General features: G+C 42.1%; 1 protein-coding gene across 7 annotated transcripts in view; it reads left to right on the top strand.

Moving 5' to 3' along the window:
* LOC115193592 (potassium voltage-gated channel subfamily H member 1) overlaps nt 1–5,882 on the top strand; it is a 92,011-nt gene extending 86,129 nt beyond the window's left edge. For all 7 annotated transcript variants that reach the window (XM_029752383.1, XM_029752382.1, XM_029752381.1 and 4 more), the window contains 2 exons: nt 4,158–4,568; nt 4,703–5,882. In XM_029752383.1, coding sequence (XP_029608243.1) covers nt 4,158–4,568; nt 4,703–5,152 — 861 coding nt within the window. In that variant the 3' untranslated portion in view covers nt 5,153–5,882. The remainder of the gene's footprint in view (nt 1–4,157; nt 4,569–4,702) is intronic.
* The last annotated feature ends 12,958 nt before the right edge of the window (nt 5,883–18,840 follow it).

Here is an 18,840-nt window from a genome sequence, read left to right as displayed (position 1 = left end):
GTTCTAGAAAGAGGCTGGAGTTCCCGACTTTCCGAGTTGGATGACCGCTGAAAATTATTTTCCCAGTCAAAGCTAGTTTTTTTCAGAGTTCCCAGTTGTCTTGAACTCACTGAAGTCTGATATTTCCCAGTTCCGAGTTTCCAGTTGTTTTGAACACGGCAGAAGTCATGCTGGATTGACAGCATGGCCAATGTATTCAAACTTTAGCAATTTGATATCACGAAATTGGGGAGAAAAAGAGGGTAAAAAAAGAAAGGATAAACATTCACATACAACGCCATGGGCCAGAAGTTACGATCTTGTCTCATTGCTGCAACTCCCCTACCGAATGTCGAGAGCCAAGCCGCACTGCTTCTTGACACACTGCTCGCTTAACCCGGAAGCCAGCCGCACCAATGTGTCGGAGGAAACACCGCCGAGCTGATGACCGAGGTCAGCTTGCAGGTGCCCCGCCCACCACAAGCAGTTGCTAGAGCATGATGAGACAAGGAAATCCTGGTCGGCCAAACCCTCCCCTAACCCAGACGACCCTGGGACAATTGTGCGCTGTCCCATGGGTGTCACGGCCTGGCAGTGACACAGCCTGGGTTCAAACCCAAGGCTGCAGTCGTGCCTCAGCACTCGTGGAATTTGCCATTTCTAACTTCTTGTGTAATGGTTATGTCCAATGGCCAATGAACACCAATACGTTATATAATCCATAATTTCTCTTCATATGACAAGGATTGAATAGGATTTGCTAGTAGATTGTTGACTTGATTCATGATGACGACTGCTTATCTAGCTTGCCGGCTATCATTTTGAAAGTATGATGTTAACATGATCAGTCCAATCCAAGCTTGCCAGCTATCGTTTTGAAAGTATTATGTTGACACGATCAGTTCAATCAAAGCTAAGGTAGATATAACATGATTTGAAGTCATCTTATCTGTTGCCAATGACCTTGAGCCTTTTAAGATGGGCACTTCTAAGTCTATGGCAGCACCCAAGGCCTTGAATTTTCAAGCTTTACCTGTAGTGTCCCCTTGAGTGACAGAACACTGAGTCAATCATGGCGCAACTAAAGAACATTACCAACCCCTACGCTCCGTATTTTCCACTGGCTGCCCCACCACCACAGAAAGCACTGAGCTAGGCTGAAACACCTGCATTAATTGAAAAATAATCTCAATCTACACACAATACCCCATAATGACAAAGCAAAAACAGGTTTAGACATTTTAGCTAATTTATTAAAAATGAAAAACAGAAATACCACATTTACATAAGTATTCAGACCCTTTACTCAGTACTTTGTTGTATCACCTTTGGCAGCGATTACAGCCTCGAGTCTTCTTGGGCATGACGCTACAAGCTTGGCACACCTGTATTTGGGGAGTTTCTCCCATTCTTCTCTGTGGATCCTCTCAAGCTCTGTCAGGTTGGATGGGAAGCGTTGCTGCACAGCTATTATCAGGTCTCTCCAGAGATGTTCGATCGGGTTCAAGTCCGGGCTCTGGCTGGGCCACTCAAGGACATTCAGAGACTTGTCCCGAAGCCACTCCTGCGTTGTCTTGGCTGTGTGCTTAGAGTCATTGTCCTGTTGGAAGGTGAACCTTCGCCTGAGTCTGAGGTCCTGAGTGCCCTGGAGCAGGTTTTCATCAAGGATCTCTGCTCTTTGCTCCGTTCATCTTTCCCTCGATCCTGACTACTCTCCCAGTCCCTGCCGCTGAAAAACATCCCCACAGCATGATGCTGCCACCACCATGCTTCACCGTAGTGATGGTGCCGGGTTTCCTCCAGACGTGACACTTGGTATTCAGGCCAAAGACTTGAATCTTGGTTTCATCAGACCAGAGAATTTTGTTTCTCATGTTCTGAGAGTCTTTAGGTGCCTTTTGGTAAACTCCAAGCAGGCCTTTTACTGAGGAGTGGCTTCTGTCTGGCCACTCTATCATAAAGGCCTAATTGGTGGAGTACTGCAGAGATGGCTGTCCTTCTGGAAGGTTCTCCCATCTCCACAGAGGAACTGTGGAGCTCTGTCAGATTGACCATCGCGTTCATGGTCACCTCCCTAATGTAATCAAGGCCCTTCTCCCCCAATTGCTCAGTTTGGCCGGGCAGCCAGCTCTATGAAGTCTTGGTGGTTCCAAACTTCTTCCATTTAAGAATGATGGAGGCCAATGTGTTCTTGGGGACCTTCAATGCTGCAGACATTTTTTTGGTACCCTTCCCCAGATCTGTACCTCGACACAATCCTGTCTCTACGGACAATTCTTTCAACCTCAAGGCTTGGGTTTTGTTCTGACATGCACTGTCAACTGTGGGACCTTATATAGTATGTGCCTTTCCAAATCATGTCCAATCAATTGAATTTACCACAAGTGAACTCCAATCAAGTTGTAGAAACATCTCAAGGTTGATCAATGTATATATGTATATATATATATTGCTAAAGTCCCACCTGCCCTGTTGTGAAGTTGTTTAACAAGCTACTAATGATAAACCAGCAGATTGGCCTTTTGGGTAAAACTTTTCTACAAGCTTGCAGGTATAATGATTTATAACTTGTTATAAGCATGTATGCATTTCGCATATGTCTGCAGGGTTTAGGGTTTCACTCAAAGGTAATAATTTTCAAAAGCAATCTAGAATGTGCTGCTAAATATTTGTCTCCATAGATGTGAGGATAGTCATACTAATCTATTTGCCGTTTAATATTTCAGTTGTGTGTGTGTGTGTGTGTCCAGTGAATCAATTAGTACATTTTTGCAATGAACATCATAAGATGAGCTCATTTTCTTCAATATTTTGTTTAATATCTCCTGTTCGAACACTGATTGCCTGTAGTTCATATTTTTCAACTCCATTGCATATATTATCTATCTTTCTCTATCTCTTTAGCTCTCTCTTTCCCATAGACTTCCAGTCATTGCGCTAACGCTAGATAGCATTGGCTCGCAAAACTACCTCTTTCTTCATACTGAACACAGAGACGTAAAAATGGTATCTACAAGTTCATCTGGCTCAAGTAGATAAAGGGTCTCATTGCCAGAATCTGAAGTATCCCTTTAATGAGGAACTCAATCTCAGACCTTTATTTTTTTATGTATCATGGCCATGTTTTGATTTATTTTTATCAATATTGTTTTACCTTTGCAAGTCATGGGATCATTGCTTTGGAAAACATGGGCCCTATCAATATCATGTTGACTTATGATTTTGTCTAAATGTATTGTCTATGTAGACCTTTGTAAATATTGTATATAGAAAAAATATTGTCAACTGTGACTTACTAATTGATTGCTATCCAATTGTCTAATTGAAATTACCAATTGTTGCCAATTGTTGTTCACTCAAACTTGTATGAATACAGACTACAGGAGTTTTCTCACATAGCACACCCTTGAAAAAGACCTAGTTGAAATGTTAGGTGTTTGTGCTGGCTCTAAATAAATGAAAATACTAAGCATAGAACTTTGATATTTTGCGTGTGCTTTTCCTTATGAATATATATTTACAAATCCTAAGAAATGTGTTGTGCATGAATGGTTAAAGTAATGTAATTTGTGGGACAACATGGACAACATTTGCTGTGTAAAATCAACATAAATACAACAATCTTTTTCTAAATGTCACCCAGAATAATCAAAAATGGCTGCTTTGTGTTTTGGTTAAAGTTCTGCTAAAGAATGATTGAGTTTCTGTCGAGAAAAAAGTCTAGCAACAAGAGGAGCCATTTATATTTCCTTTGAGCGATTCCTCAAAAGGCATTATTTGCTGTGTTTTCAGTCTGATGGGTTTAAATTAGTAATGCACTGTACCTGCACTTCCATGCCTTTAGCGCTACTGCATTATCTGTCTGCTTACCTACTATAGATACTTACCTGTGTGCTAGTCTTAACTGTCAGAGAAGCTCATCATCGAACAAAGCTGAATTTGGTGCAGATACACATTGACATTTTTTTCACTTACCTAAACTTAGTTGATTGACCCAATTAAATGTTTTATTGTATTTTAAAGTGCACATTCTGGTTTATTGGTTAGTTTCAGCAATCTCCGGATAGCTTAGCATAATGTGGTTAGACATACCACCCAACGCACAACATGAGCTACATAACACAGGATGGAGTTCATAGTTGAATTGAACTAATCAAGAGCCTGTTGTCTCTCTACAGATTGTGTTCAGAAAGATCAGCGATGTGAAACGAGAGGAGGAGGAGCGCCTGAGACGAAAGAATGAGGCGCCCCTCAACCTCCCGCCGGACCATCCGGTCCGTCGGCTTTTCCAGCGGTTCCGGCAGCAGAAGGAGGCCCGTGTACATCAGGAGCGGGCAGACCCATCCGATGACCTGGAGAGAGGCCAGACCGTTTATGTTGAGCCCATTCCCATCCATGAAATCATCACCACCACCAGCATTGTCACTGTCACCGAAAGTCCAGCCACGCCCATTCCTTCAATCTCCATCTTGGCGTCCACAACCTCCGGCCCCTCAGAAAAAACCCAGCTCCAGGCCCCGTCTCTCCAATTGTCCGAGCCAGCCAAGGTCAAAGGCTGGGGTCGCTTTAAGGAGTCCAACTGGAACAAGGTATGACCAGAAACATAACATATTTAGACTAGGATTCCCAGCTTCCGATTGAATCCTGGCATTAGATAGCCTTAGTGATGATTCAATAGCTCTCCAGCCATCTGCATTAACACATTATATTCTGAATTTCCAAGGTGTCCAAAGCCGAGTCCATGGAGACGCTACCCGAACGGACCAAGGCAGGGGCAGCCCACGAGTCCCAGACCTCGCTCAAGAAAACCGGCTCGTGCGACAGCGGCATTACCAAGAGCGATCTGCGCCTGGACAACGTGGGGGACGGCGCCCGAACCACGGGCAACACGCCACAGGACCGCAGCCCTGTGGTACCCCCTGAGGTGACCAAGCAGCACGCCTTCTACCCTATCCCAGAGCAGACTCTCCATGCTTCCCTCCTGGAGCTCAAGCTGGAGCTCAAAGAAGACTTGAAGACCTTGAACACCCGCATGGCCGGCCTGGAGGCTCAGCTAGCAGAGGCTCTGAAGCTCCTCAAAGCTCAAGGAAGAGCTCCCAGCTCCCCCAAGCCTCTCTTTGAGATCTCCAGACCCACCTCGCCAGACTCGGACAAGGAGGACATATTTTCGTAGAAGTAAAGAGGGGCTTATGTTGAGTGTGTGAAGACGGTTAACAGATTCAGAAAATCTTTATTGTCCCAATGCTGGGCAATTTGGTCATAGGGTCAGAGATGCTGGAAGTTGTTGGCGTGTCTCAGCTGAGGCCATTGCTTAGCCCTCACCTTGCTGATGCCTGTGAAAAGCAGCAGATGATGACGCTACGATGCTGTTAATTTAAAGAGAACCTGGTGGTTTTACCCCTGTGGGCCATGGAACCTTGGAGTTGACCCTGTTGGTCACTTTGAAGATTCTGGGGTGAGTGCGGTGAAAGGGTTTCAAGGCACAGTGCAGTGACCTTAAGACCACCATGGGTTTGGCTACCCTCTGTGACCCACAGACACAGGTTCACACCTATACTCCTGTACGCTTGTGTTGTGCTAGTCTGCTCGCACACATCGGCCGTATATTTTGGTAGAGACTTTATTTTTTTTACCAGTCTATGGAGTAAAAGCAGAGCAGCAATGAATGTTGTATTGTTCACCTTCATTATCCTTGTAGATCTCCAGTGGGATCACTATCTATCAGTGGTTCTCAGAGTATCTATAAGGGGTGAATACATATTTTACTTTCTTTGTGCCACCAGTGTACAATAGATTCTGTATGTATTCACAATGTCATTCTATCACCCTGTAATACACTGCTCAAAAAATAAAGGGAACACTAAAATAACACATCCTAGATCTGAATGAATGAAATAATCTTATTAAATACTTTTTTCTTTACATAGTTGAATGTGCTGACAACAAAATCACACAAAAATAATCAATGGAAATCTAATTTATAAACCCATGGGGGTCTGTATTTGGAGTCGCACTCAAAATTAAAGTGGAAAACCACACTACAGGCTGATCCAACTTTGATGTAATGTCCTTAAAACAAGTCAAAATGAGGCTCAGTAGTGTGTGTGGCCTCCACGTGCCTGTATGACCTCCCTACAACGCCTGGGCATGCTCCTGATGAGTTGCGGATGGTCTCCTGAGGGATCTCCTCCCAGACCTGGACTAAAGCATCCGCCAACTCCTGGACAGTCTGTGGTGCAACGTGGCGTTGGTGGATGGAGCGAGACATGATGTCCCAGATGGGCTCAATTGGATTCAGGTCTGGGGAACGGGCGGGCCAGTCCATAGCATCAATGCCTTCCTCTTGCAGGAACTGCTGACACACTCCAGCCACATGAGGTCTAGCATTGTCTTGCATTAGGAGGAACCCAGGGCCAACCGCACCAGCATATGGTCTCACAAGGGGTCTGAGGATCTCATCTCGGTACCTAATGGCAGTCAGGCTACCTCTGTCGAACACATGGAGGGCTGTGCGGCCCCCCAAAGAAATGCCACCCCACACCATGACTGACCCACCGCCAAACCGGTCATGCTGGAGGATGTTGCAGGCAGCAGAACGTTCTCCACGGCGTCTCCAGACTCTGTCACGTCTGTCACGTGTGCTCAGTGTGAACCTGCTTTCATCTGTGAAGAGCACAGGGCGCCAGTGGCGAATTTGCCAATCTTGGTGTTCTCTGGCAAATGCCAAACGTCCTGCACGGTGTTGGGCTGTAAGCACAACCCCCACCTGTGGACGTCGGGCCCTCATACCACCCTCATGGAGTCTGTTTCTGACCGTTTGAGCAGACACATGCACATTTGTGGCCTGCTGGAGGTCATTTTGCAGGGCTCTGGCAGTGCTCCACCTGCTCCTCCTTGTTGCCCTCCTACGGCCTCCTCCACGTCTCCTGATGTACTGGCCTGTCTCCTGGTAGTGCCTCCATGCTCCGGACACTACGCTGACTGACACAGTAAACCTTCTTGCCACAGCTCGCATTGATGTGCCATCCTGGATGAGCTGCACTACCTGAGCCACTTGTGTGGGTTGTAGACTCCGTCTCATGCTACCACTAGAGTGAAAGCACCGCCAGCATTCAAAAGTGACCAAAACATCAGCCAGGAAGCATAGGAACTGAGAAGTGGTCTGTGGTCACCACCTGCAGAACCACTCCTTTATTGGGGGTGTCTTGCTAATTGCCTATAATTTCCACCTGTTGTCTATTCCATTTGCACAACAGCATGTGAAATTTATTGTCAATCAGTGTTGCTTCCTAAGTGGACAGTTTGATTTCACAGAAGTGTGATTGACTTGGAGTTACATTGGGTTGTTTAAGTGTTCCCTTTATTTTTTTGAGCAGTATACTTTACAAGACTTTCTGTATACACTATATATATATAAAAGTATGTGGACACCCCTTCAAATTAGTGGATTCAGCAATTTCAGCCACACCCGTTGCTAACAGGTGTATAAAATAGAGCACACAGCCATGCAATCTCCCTAGACAAACACTGGCAGTAGAATGGTCTTACTGAAGAGCTCAGTAACTTTCAACGTGGCACTGTCATAGCATGCCACTTTTCAAACAAGTCAGTTCATCAAATTTCTGCCCTGCCCTGGTCAACTGTAAGGGCTGTTTTTCATGGTTTGGGCTAGGCCCCTTAGTTCCAGTGAAGGGAAATCTTAACGCTACAGCATACGATGACATTCTAGACGATTCTGTGCTTTCAACTTTGTGGCAATAATTTGGGAAGGCCCTTTCCTGTTTCAACATGACAATGCCCCCATGCACAATGCGAGGTCCATACAGAAACGGATGCCGAGATCAGTGTGGAAGAACTCGACTGGCCTGCACAGAGCCCTGACCTCAACCCCATCAAACATCTTTGGGATGAATTGGAATGCTGACTGCGAGCCAGGCCTAATCGGCCAACATCAGTGCCCGACCTCACTAATGCTCTTGTGCCTGAATGGAAGCAAGTCCCTGCAGCAATGTTCCAACATCTAGTAAAAGCCTTCCCAGAAGAGTGGATGCTGATAGCAGCAAAGGGGGGACCAACTCCATTTTAATGCCCATGATTTTGGAATGAGATGTTCAGCGAGCAGGAGTCCACTTACTTTTAGTCATATCGTGTACCTTGGGGTTGCCTTTATAAATGCAAAAAGGCTATACATGCATTCAACACAGGTGGTACTGCACATTGAGCTTTGTACTTGCTATAAATCATTCAATATAGATATTGCTCCTGGCGTACTATCAATGCATTCATAAACACACAGGTGGTTCACAGAATATATTACTTTGGGTTTGTTTTTTCAACTTTACTACTGTACTCTGTGTCATCGTCTTCTTTAAACCTGATGGAGGAGGCTGTGTTCACCAATCAGAGCTCAGGACCATCACGTTTAACCAATCAATCTTCTGGTCTGCACAGAGAACCCTGACTGACTGATCGAAGACCAGCATGGTCTTTATAAAGAACTCAAACTCCTACCCCCTTTCAGACTGACCGACCATCACCGTATGTCTTAGCAGTTCTCTGTTCAATATGATATCCATAGCCAAGTAACCAACAACCAACCACCTTTTGTTGACTGCTTGGTCAGTATTCTTGGTTGATGGTTCCCGTGCTGGGAATGTCTCTGAACTGTTTCAGTTGCACTAACAACACTCCACTCCACCTCGCCATGTTGTGCTGTTTGCATGTGGAGGAGGTTGCATTATTTTGCTGATTCTTCTGTTTTTTTTCTCCATCTAACCGATGGCTCTCTCCTTAGACACTGTACATGTGAAACGTATAGAAGAAGTATTACAACATTTGTAACTGGGTCTTCCTAAAAAAAAGACTTCACTGCAAAGCATGACTTGCTGCATGACTCGCATTGTTAAACATACATTCATTTCGGTACTGTTTGGCCCTGCAGCTTGCCGTAGGCTAGCTTACTGTATACTACTGTGAACTCCATTGCCGAATATCAAAGGCAGACATAATTTTGAGGCATGTGAATTAGTAATCAATGTAAATGTTTTGAATCTAATTTATATACACAGGACATGTAGATTACCTTCTGTCACTAATTGGAACCTAGCAGTGCCAAAGTTCTCAACCACTGTGTTCACATCTTCAATGATGTGGGCACCTTCAGTGAGTTTAACATAACTAATCACATCCTAGCAGTGTCATCTTAATATACAGTATGATGATGATGATCTTGCTGTTAACTGCTTCCAGAGTTCTTCCTGTTACTATATGGGACTAACTGGCATTCGGGCCCGGTCTCTTTGCATGCCACAAGACAGTGTTAGCCTGTATTCAAGCCTCGGCATTAGTTTGGGTAGCTAACGTGAGTCTTCAGGTCTCTGGCAAGGTTACTAATCCTGTGAGTGGGGTTCACTAAACCAGCTTCAGTACATTTATATGTAGTTCATTATCAGTCTTAAGGGAGGTCTCCACGGTTCAGTGTTCCCATTGGGCTACATAACGCTACATAATTGCTGCATTGTGCTACAAATTCTGCAGATGGCTACAAACATAGACAGCTGCAACACTGCACTCAATTTATTAATTATGTAGTAAAAGAGCAAAAAATCATATCTCTGCTGTAACTGCCTGCGATTACAATGCGTGAACTAAATCCAACCCATATCGTGATCGTGTTACATTAGGCTACATTTTGATGATTTGTTCATGCTGGAATCTGAAGGAAACTACGACTTATGAATGTTACCATGTTTATCTTTTGACCATACACAACATGGAATGTGGAGGGTCTTCACTTACAGACAGTATTAGCAATAATTATGAATAGTATATTTACGATCCTGGACAGATATTAATTGTAGTCAACAGAAGCACACTACGTAAAGCCAATATGTATAGTGCTTTATGACTTGTCATATGCGTATATGACCCTTCAAAATGTGTTGTTATAGGCTATGTTATGCATTTATATTAAGCATTTCTTTCTGAAAATATCTGTTATGTATTAAGGATCACTATGAGATGAGATAAGACATTGTAAGGATCATATGCTTATTGCAAGTCTTATAATGCATTATAACAACATCATGCATTATCCGTGTTGGCGTTAAGTAAAGTGTTACCCTGTTAACTATACAGTTATGATTGTTTACTGCTGACCCGAATGACCCTTATTGGTGTAAGTGTGTTACTATTTTCTAGTAAATTGTAAACAAATGCACACACTTTACTTAAACATACCTTAACTTTGGCCTAGATTCACGGTCTCCATGATATGGAGAAGTGAACATAAAGAGAGAATAGCTTGTTTATTTTTTAACACATTTAGCTTGACATATGGTATAGTAATGTTTAATGGGCCAATGCCTAAGGGGGTGTTGTTTGAATGAGAAAAATGAGGCTGTACTCTATGCATTATAATGCTCAAATGTTTCTAAATATTATAGCATGCTTTTGTTAAGTGTCCCAAAATGGCCACCATGGGCAACTACAACAATGATGTCATTTGGTTGGTGCATATTGCTGTAATGTAACTTTATTCTTCAATATGTTTCCATCTGAAATCACATCATCAAATGTACATCAATAATGCATTTACCACACTTATATGGAAACTTGATGTACATTCTCATGCCAGCTGCTTATGCATGTGTACAATGTTTGATGATAAACTTTTAGAAGTATTTATTCTTGGCTTAGTGTGTTCACCTGCATTAATGGGTGATCCCTATATGTTGGGTTTTATTACTGTGATGACATCACAGAGGAGAAGGGTTGTTTAGAACACCAATTGATAGAGAGCTCTGATGGATAGCATCACGGTTCGATGGTGGGTAATCTGGGGCGCTCAAAGTTTTCTCCTAGGCTCCTCCCCTTTATCTACGTTGATTGGAAAAGACTTGACAGTTAAAACCTTATGGTGGACGCTCGTCATTAGGCTAGCTTTAACCTGGTCAGTTCTTTCAGATCAGTGCAATAAAGTAGAGGAAGCTATGAGAGAACTGACATTTTAGACAATTGAGAAAGAGCCTACCAGCTATTCAGCTAGTCCTTGGTTACGTCCCAAATCACACCCTATTTTCAATATAGGGCACTACTTTTGAACAGGTCACCTGGTCAAAATAAGTCCACTATATAGGGAATAGGGTGTGATTTGGGACGTAACACTTCCATGCATGAGCCTGGTCAGTAAAACCTAATCATCACCAACACCTTGTTTAAAGGCCCAGACTCCCAGAGCACCAAAAAACCCTTAAACTTGATTCTCTGTTGCACTCCTTAAAACATGTGAGCATGATTACTTCAGACCAGTTTAAACAACATTAAACTATTTTTGTGGTCAGCTCAGGGTTGCTGCCTAGTGGCACTATGTATGTACATACTACTTTGGAATGTCATGTGGAGAGAGAGAATATTGGTTACACTTTACTTTAAGGGTACCAACAGTATATAAGGACTTTAACACATTCATAATGAAAATATTTTTTGACCTACTGTAATTGACATAAGCATTTAGTAAAGGTACTGTATATGTGCTGTATGGGTTATGCATATGTTATGAAGTGCTTATGTAGATACCCTTCAAGTAAAGTGTTACTAAAAGATCAAACATTAATATAAATATATCATGAGGACAGTAATGTCACGATACTCATACGTTCCCTGTAATGATACTGTACATGTAATTATTGTAAGCACAAATGAGAGTATTTGTAATGATATGTAAAATACTATTTATAATAAATATTTTATACATAGCAGTCTGTCGTTTTGTTTTGAAGGGGGGTTTCTTCATTTGAAACACAATTGTGTGATGTTGAAGAAATAAGACGTTGATGAAATAATATTAGTTTATTCTAAAGGGGGAAAAAAATCTAAGTAGACAGCTCCATCCGTAGGTAAAGCCACTAACAAGAATAAGATACAGGACAGTCTATCATCAGTAGAAAACCAAACTCTTGCATACATGATGTCACACTTACAGTACAGTGATAAGACATCCAGCCTATGTCATGTCCAGCTGGGCACACCTTAGAATATTATTTTTGTAAAAATAAATTCTAATTATTATTATTATATATATATATATATATGATTTTTTTTGGACCCAACTGTACACAACCCTGGAAAGCATAGCATTTAGTTAAGGGAACACAATGGTGTGCAGGTGAAAGTAATCATGTTGGGTAACAGACAGACGAGGGGTTAAATCTAGCTGCCTCCTGAAAGAGTGCAATGTTTACTGAACGCTCAAGCACCTGATTTAAAAACATCAAATTAACATTCAATTTACACCACACCGGGCCCTCATCCCCTGACTGGATGGAGAGGCAGACCGAGAAAGAAAGAGACCGATATCCACAGTGAGAGAGACTGACTCCCTGTGGCTCAATTGGTAGAGCATGGTGTGTGCAACACCAGGGTTGTTGGTTCGATTCCCATGGGGGGCCAGTACAAAAAAATAAAAATAATGTATGAAATGTATGCACTCACTACTGTAAGTCGCTCTGGATAAGAGTGTCTGCTAAATGACTAAAATATAAAATGATATCCACAGAGAGAGAAAGACAGATTCAGTCAGGTAGAGATATAAAACAAAAACAAAGGGAAATACAGAAATATAGGGAGTGAGGGATCTAGTGACAGAGGAATAGACAATGGCCCATTTCGAACTGACGTCAGTCACTGCCAACCCAAAGATTAGAGTGATGAACAGCCTCTATACAAGCAGGCCCTTGGTGGTTGCCATATCATTGAACAGCCTAAATGACTAACATAAACACAGGGCTCTGAAAGATGGATGGGGCACCCTTTGAAGCCACCGTTACATGTGATGAAATTATTGCTATACTGGTAATCCGTCACTAATAGGGTTGTGTGGCGGGTTTCTTATCGTAAGCTTTTTAAGATTTAACGCTGCAGATCGTATTATGTTTTTGGCTGGATCTTTGGATTCTCGGAACGTTATAAGACCTAAGGCTGTGTACCAAATGGCACCCTATTGGACCCTGGTCAAATGTACTGCAATACATAGGGAATAGCATGCCATTTAGGATGCAACCTAAATCCCTTTCAAAGTAGTACTAGGCTGGTCTAATTAGCAGGGTTTCTCCCGTGACCCTCCGTGTTAGTTAATCTGATTTAAACCACAGAGCTCTGCTGTTCCTTTAGTGCTACGAGACAGATACAGGATTAGCGCAGGTAATGCTAACTAGTGCTAACATGGAAGACAATCAAAAGAATATACTGAGATGGTTTCAGCCATTCCATTCCAGAAAATGTACAATGCTGCTTTTGGGAAAACAGATGCAAAACTTCCCAGATGTTGGATACTGCAAACTTCAGTCAGGTTATCAACAAATTAAAACTGAACTAGGATAGTACGCAGCAGTTCCCACTGGGCTCCCGAGTGGCGCAGCGGTCTAAGGAACTGTATCTTAGTGCTAGAGGCATCACTACAGACCTTGGTTCGATTCCAGGCTGTATCACAACCGGCCGTGATTGGGAGTCTCATAGGGCGGCACACAATTGGCCCAGCGTCATCTGGGTTTTGCCGGTTTAGGCCGTCAGTTTAAATAAGAATTTGTTCTTAACTGACTTGCCTAGTTAAATAAAGGTAAAAAAGTTTGACGGACGGGTTTCCTGTAGTCACTTCCTTATAGTCATATGTACTGTAAATGAGTCCAGTGTTTTTTTCTACACAGCAGGTCTCATTGGTAGCTTGATGGCCAGGTTTCTGACAGCAGAGTCAGCAGAGCAGAGGCTGGTTTAGGGTAGGTTGGTCCCCCCCACATCACAGTGACATATAAAGGTGGGTAAACTATAAACTCCAGTTGGTGATTGAGATAAGACGAACAACAACCGATATAAACCAGAACATATTTTTTATTTTATTTTATTTAACTAGGCAAGTCAGTTAAGAACAAATTCTTATTTTCAATGACAGCCAAGGAGCAGTGGGTTAACTGCCTTGTTCAGGGGCAGAACAACAGATTTTTACCTTGTCCGCTCAGGGATTTGATCTTACAACCTTTCGGTTACAAGTCCAACACTCTAACCACTAGGCTACCTAGTAGAGGTCGACCGATTAATCGGAATGGCCGATTAATTAGGGCCGATTTCAAGTTTTCATAACAATCGGAAATCGGTATTTTTGGACGCCGATTTGGCCGATTTTTTTGTTATTTTTTGTTTTTGTTTTTAGACCTTCCAATAGTCAAAGGTATATGAAATACAAATCGTATAGAGAGAAATAGTCCTATAATTCCTATAATGACTACAACCTAAAACTTCTTACCTGGGAATATTGAAGACTCATGTTAAAAGGAACCACCAGCTTTCATATGTTCTCATGTTCTGAGCAAGGAACTTAAACGTTAGCTTTTTTACATGGCACATATTGCACTTTTACTTTCTTCTCCAACACTTTGTTTTTGCATTATTTAAACCAAATTGAACATGTTTCATTATTTATTTGAGGCTAAATTGATTTTATTGATGTATTATATTAAGTTAAAATAAGTGTTCATTCAGTATTGTTGTAATTGTCATTATTACAAATAAATAAATAAAAACAATCGACCAATTAATCGGTAGCGGCTTTTTTGGTCCTCCAATAATCGGTATCGGTATCGGTGTTGAAAAATCATAATCGGTCGACCTCTACTACTTAGTATAAAATATGACATTTTGAAAACGGTATTGTTTGTCTGCATTTACATGCAGTTCTATAGGGAAGGCTTAATGTAATTTTCTATAGTAAAATCAGGTTATCCTTATCAGAATAGTTCATTTGGACTGGACACTAGAAAAGTGTAGGAAAATAGGATGTGGAGATGTATTTATTGAAATGTGTTATCTTTTTAATCACGTTCATGTTCTTAGTATCCCATATGAGCTGCACTGCAATTAGGTTTTCTGTACTGTAAATTGCTAACGTGCACGAGTGTAAAAGGCCCTTTGTTGACTCTTAAATGTTGTTTTCTGTACCCATTTGAAGAGTAACAAGTTATTAATGTGTTTGATAAGGTTAAGGATTCTCTCAAGGGTCCCTATTTACATTTCAGAGGACCCCACATGGGCCCCCGGCCCCAGGTTTGAGAACCACTGTACTACTAACCTCTATCTCTGCTTGCTTCCCCTCTCTGTGGGTCTCTTCTGCCTCCTGCATTGCAGCCTGCCGCACCACTGTCTGTCTCACTAACCCTAACCCTAACCCTATTTATAGAATTTATGGTAACCTATCTTTTGATTATAGCTAGCTTAATTTCAGTCAACTGCTCCTGCTGAGGTCAGGCTCCATTTAACGTCAACTTCGAATTTAATTTGCTAACTATCTGGCTAACATTAGCCAGAGCCCTTGAGCTACGTACCTAGCTAGCCATCTGACTGAAATATCAGCGACTATTTATTTACCAGTTGTGCACTCATTCTCCGACAGTCAAGGATTTTTTATTTGGGGGATGTCTGTTGACAAGGCAGGAGTCGAGGGACGTAAAACAAAAATCCCACTGTCAGTGGCCTCTCTCTGCCACTTGTCACTGTTGGTCTGGGCTGAGGTAGTTTGTCACGTCTCGGCCTGTGCCGTGGGTGGAGTTTTCCATTGGACAGAGTGGTGAATGAATGCGCTGCTAACAAGGTAAATTCGGGAGGGTTGCATGCGAACATAACGAGCATACCTGAATTACGATTCCACTCGTTCACAGACTGGGTTGTGGGTTGCGTTCTCAGAGGCAGGCGTGATTAGAACACAGATCAAGAATATTATTGTTCTGAAAGTTGATCAACACTAGGAACACAATAATAAGTTGGTAAACGATCATTAGCAAAATAAAAAGGTGCGTAAATGCTATTTCACAAATAAAAAGGTGCGTAAACGGCGTTTACCCTCCACTACATCGGCCCAGATTCACATAACACTTCTTACGCAAAAACTTAAGAAGATTCTTAAGAAAAAAACAAGAAGATCATAAGATATTCATTCGTAAGGGCAATTCCTCAACAATATCTTAAGATTTAATGATTTTCTTAGGAACTTCTCAAATATCTTCTTACAAATCTACTTAAGATGTTTGTTGTTAGGCAACCGTTTTAGCTAACTATCTACCTAGCAATGGCAATCATGTAAGCGTATTTCTTACTGAGATTACTGTTCTAAAACATGTTCTTGGGTTTAAAATAATCAATACTGAAACTTTCAGATGAAGTTCGTGAGTGAATTAAACATATTCAATTGCTTTCATGAGCTTTTTCTCTCACTGCCCTGAGTTTAAGACAAGGGTTTAGCTATCTTGGAACTAAGAACATCCCTGGTGGTTAAGGACGGGTTGGTTTCCCTACATAGCAGAGTCCACTGTCGGTGGGTGGTTTAGGGTGGGTTGTTCTCCCAACATAGCAGAGTCCACTGTGGGTGGGTGGTTTAGGGTGAGTTGTGTTCCCACTCCAGCAGAGTCTGTGGAGTTGGTGATTAAGAGTGGGTTGTGTTCCCAGTCCAGTCCGATATGGGCAAAGCAATAGAGGAAGGCTAACATGGGTGGACCCACTGTACACCAACCTGGAGATGGAGACAGAGAGAGACATCCTTAGAGGCCGGCAACACACACACATTCACCTGTTTACAGTACACACATCATTTCACAGTACATAGGCATTCACAGCACCTGACGTTAACATTTTAGAACATTGTCATTTCTGAAATACTGCCTACAGCGAAGACATAAAAGTCCCTTTGTATTGTTGATTCTGGCCCAGATCTGAATAAGTCCCTGATTAGTGGAGAATAATGTAAATCGACAGTTCTTTTGACCTCCAGGTCCTGATTTGAGAAAAGGAACTCTGTCAAATGTATAGGTAACTGACAAAATAATGAAAACACTTGAGTAAATGAGGGATACAAAGTATATTGAAAGCAAGCACTTCCACACAGATGTGGTTTCTGAGTTAATTGACCCTTCACTAAGCCCCGCCCAAGAATGTTGGGTAAACAATCACAGTGCTCCAATGGAAAGGGAAAGTGGGATACCTAGTCAGTTGTACAACTGAATGCATTAACTGAAATTTGTCTTCCACATTTAACCCAACCCCTCTGAATCAGAGAGGTGCGGGGGGCTACCTTAATCAACATCCACGTCTTCGGCGCCCAGGGAACAGTGGGTTAACTGCCTTGCTCAGAGGCAGAACGACAGATTTTTACCTTGTCAGCTCGGGGATTCGATCCAGTAACCTTTGATTACTGGCCCGAAAGGTTGCTAGGAAAGCAACTGTCGTCAAGTCCTACACCTTGGACATGCTCACATTTAAATTGCATGAAAGCCAGTGAGGGCTATGGCCAAAACTAAGAGTTTTCATCCAAAAACAAATTTAATAAATGGCTAAATAATTGGTTGAATGGGGAATTGGTCTTCCTGAGGTTGCAGCAGTAACCAATGGGGGCGGGGCTTAGTGAAAGGTCAATTTAGCAATTAACATCCCATCATGCTTAGGGTCATATAGAAAAATGCCCAGTTGCCCATTACTTTGACTACCATGGCTAGAAGAGATCTCAGTGACTTTGAAAGAGTGGTCTCAAAGGAGCATAGGGGGTTTAAAGGGTGTGTGTGTGTGTGTCTCTCAGTCACCAGATCGAACACCAATTGAACACTTATGGGTGATTCTGGAGCGGTGCCTGAGACAGCGTTTTCCACCATCAACAAAACAACAAATTAAGGAATTTTCTTGTGGATGAATGGTGTTGCCTGCCTCCAAGGCACATTGAACTGGTTCTGGTTGCTCGTGGTGGCCCAGCGCCATATTAAGACACTTTTGTTGGTGTTTCCTTTATTTTGGCAGTTACCTGTATCCTCTTGCCGCATGGATCCCGTAACCGGGATCAACAGCCATCGAAAAAATCAGAGCGCCATATTCAAAACCAAATCTAATAATTTCTGTTACTCAAACATAGGACTATTTTACACCATTTTATAGATACACTTCTCCTGAATCGAACCACGTTGTCCGATTTCAAAAAGGCTTTACAGGGAAAGCAAAACATTAGATTATGTTAGGAGAGTACATCGACAAAAACAACCACACAGCCATTTTCCTAGCAATAGCATGCATCACAAATACCCAAAACACAGCTAAATGCAGCACTAACCTTTGACGATCTTCATCAGATGACACTCCTAGGACATCATGTTACACAATACATGCATTTTTTGTTCGATAAAGTTCATATTTATATATAAAAACAGCATTTTACATCGGCGCGTGACGTTCAGAAAATATTTCCCTCAAATACTGCCGGTGAATCAGCGCCACAATTTACAAAAATACTTGTCATAAACATTGATACAAATTAAACTGTCATTCAAAGAATTATAGATGAACATCTCCTTTATGCAAACGCTATGAAAGATTTCAAAAAAGCTTCATGAGGAAAGCACACTTTGCAATAATCTGAGTACTGAGCTCAGAAAAATACACTAGGCTATACAGATAGCCGCCATCTTGGAGTCATCTAAAATCATACATTGCATTAGAAATATTCCCTTACCTTTTGATCATCTTCATCAGAAGGCATTTCCAGGAATCCCAGGTCCACAACAAATGTTGTTTTGTTCGATAAAGTCCATAATTCATGTCCAAATAACTCCTTGTTGTTCGTGCGTCCAGTAAGCTACTCCAAGTGTAGAAAGAGCGCGGACGATGTGGCGACGAAAAGTAAAAAAAAGTTGTATTTACGTTCGTTCAAACATGTCAAACGTTGTAAAACATCAATCTTTTGGCCCTTCAGAATGTGAAGATTCAATAATACACTGCTCAAAAAAATAAAGGGAACACTTAAACAACACAATGTAACTCCAAGTCAATCACACTTCTGTG

Source organism: Salmo trutta, chromosome 5 (genome assembly GCF_901001165.1).
Source record: "Salmo trutta chromosome 5, fSalTru1.1, whole genome shotgun sequence".
Taxonomy (NCBI): Eukaryota; Metazoa; Chordata; class Actinopteri; order Salmoniformes; family Salmonidae; genus Salmo; species Salmo trutta.
The sequence above is the reverse complement of the archived record's forward strand: the minus strand, read 5'-3'. Positions and strand labels throughout refer to the sequence as shown.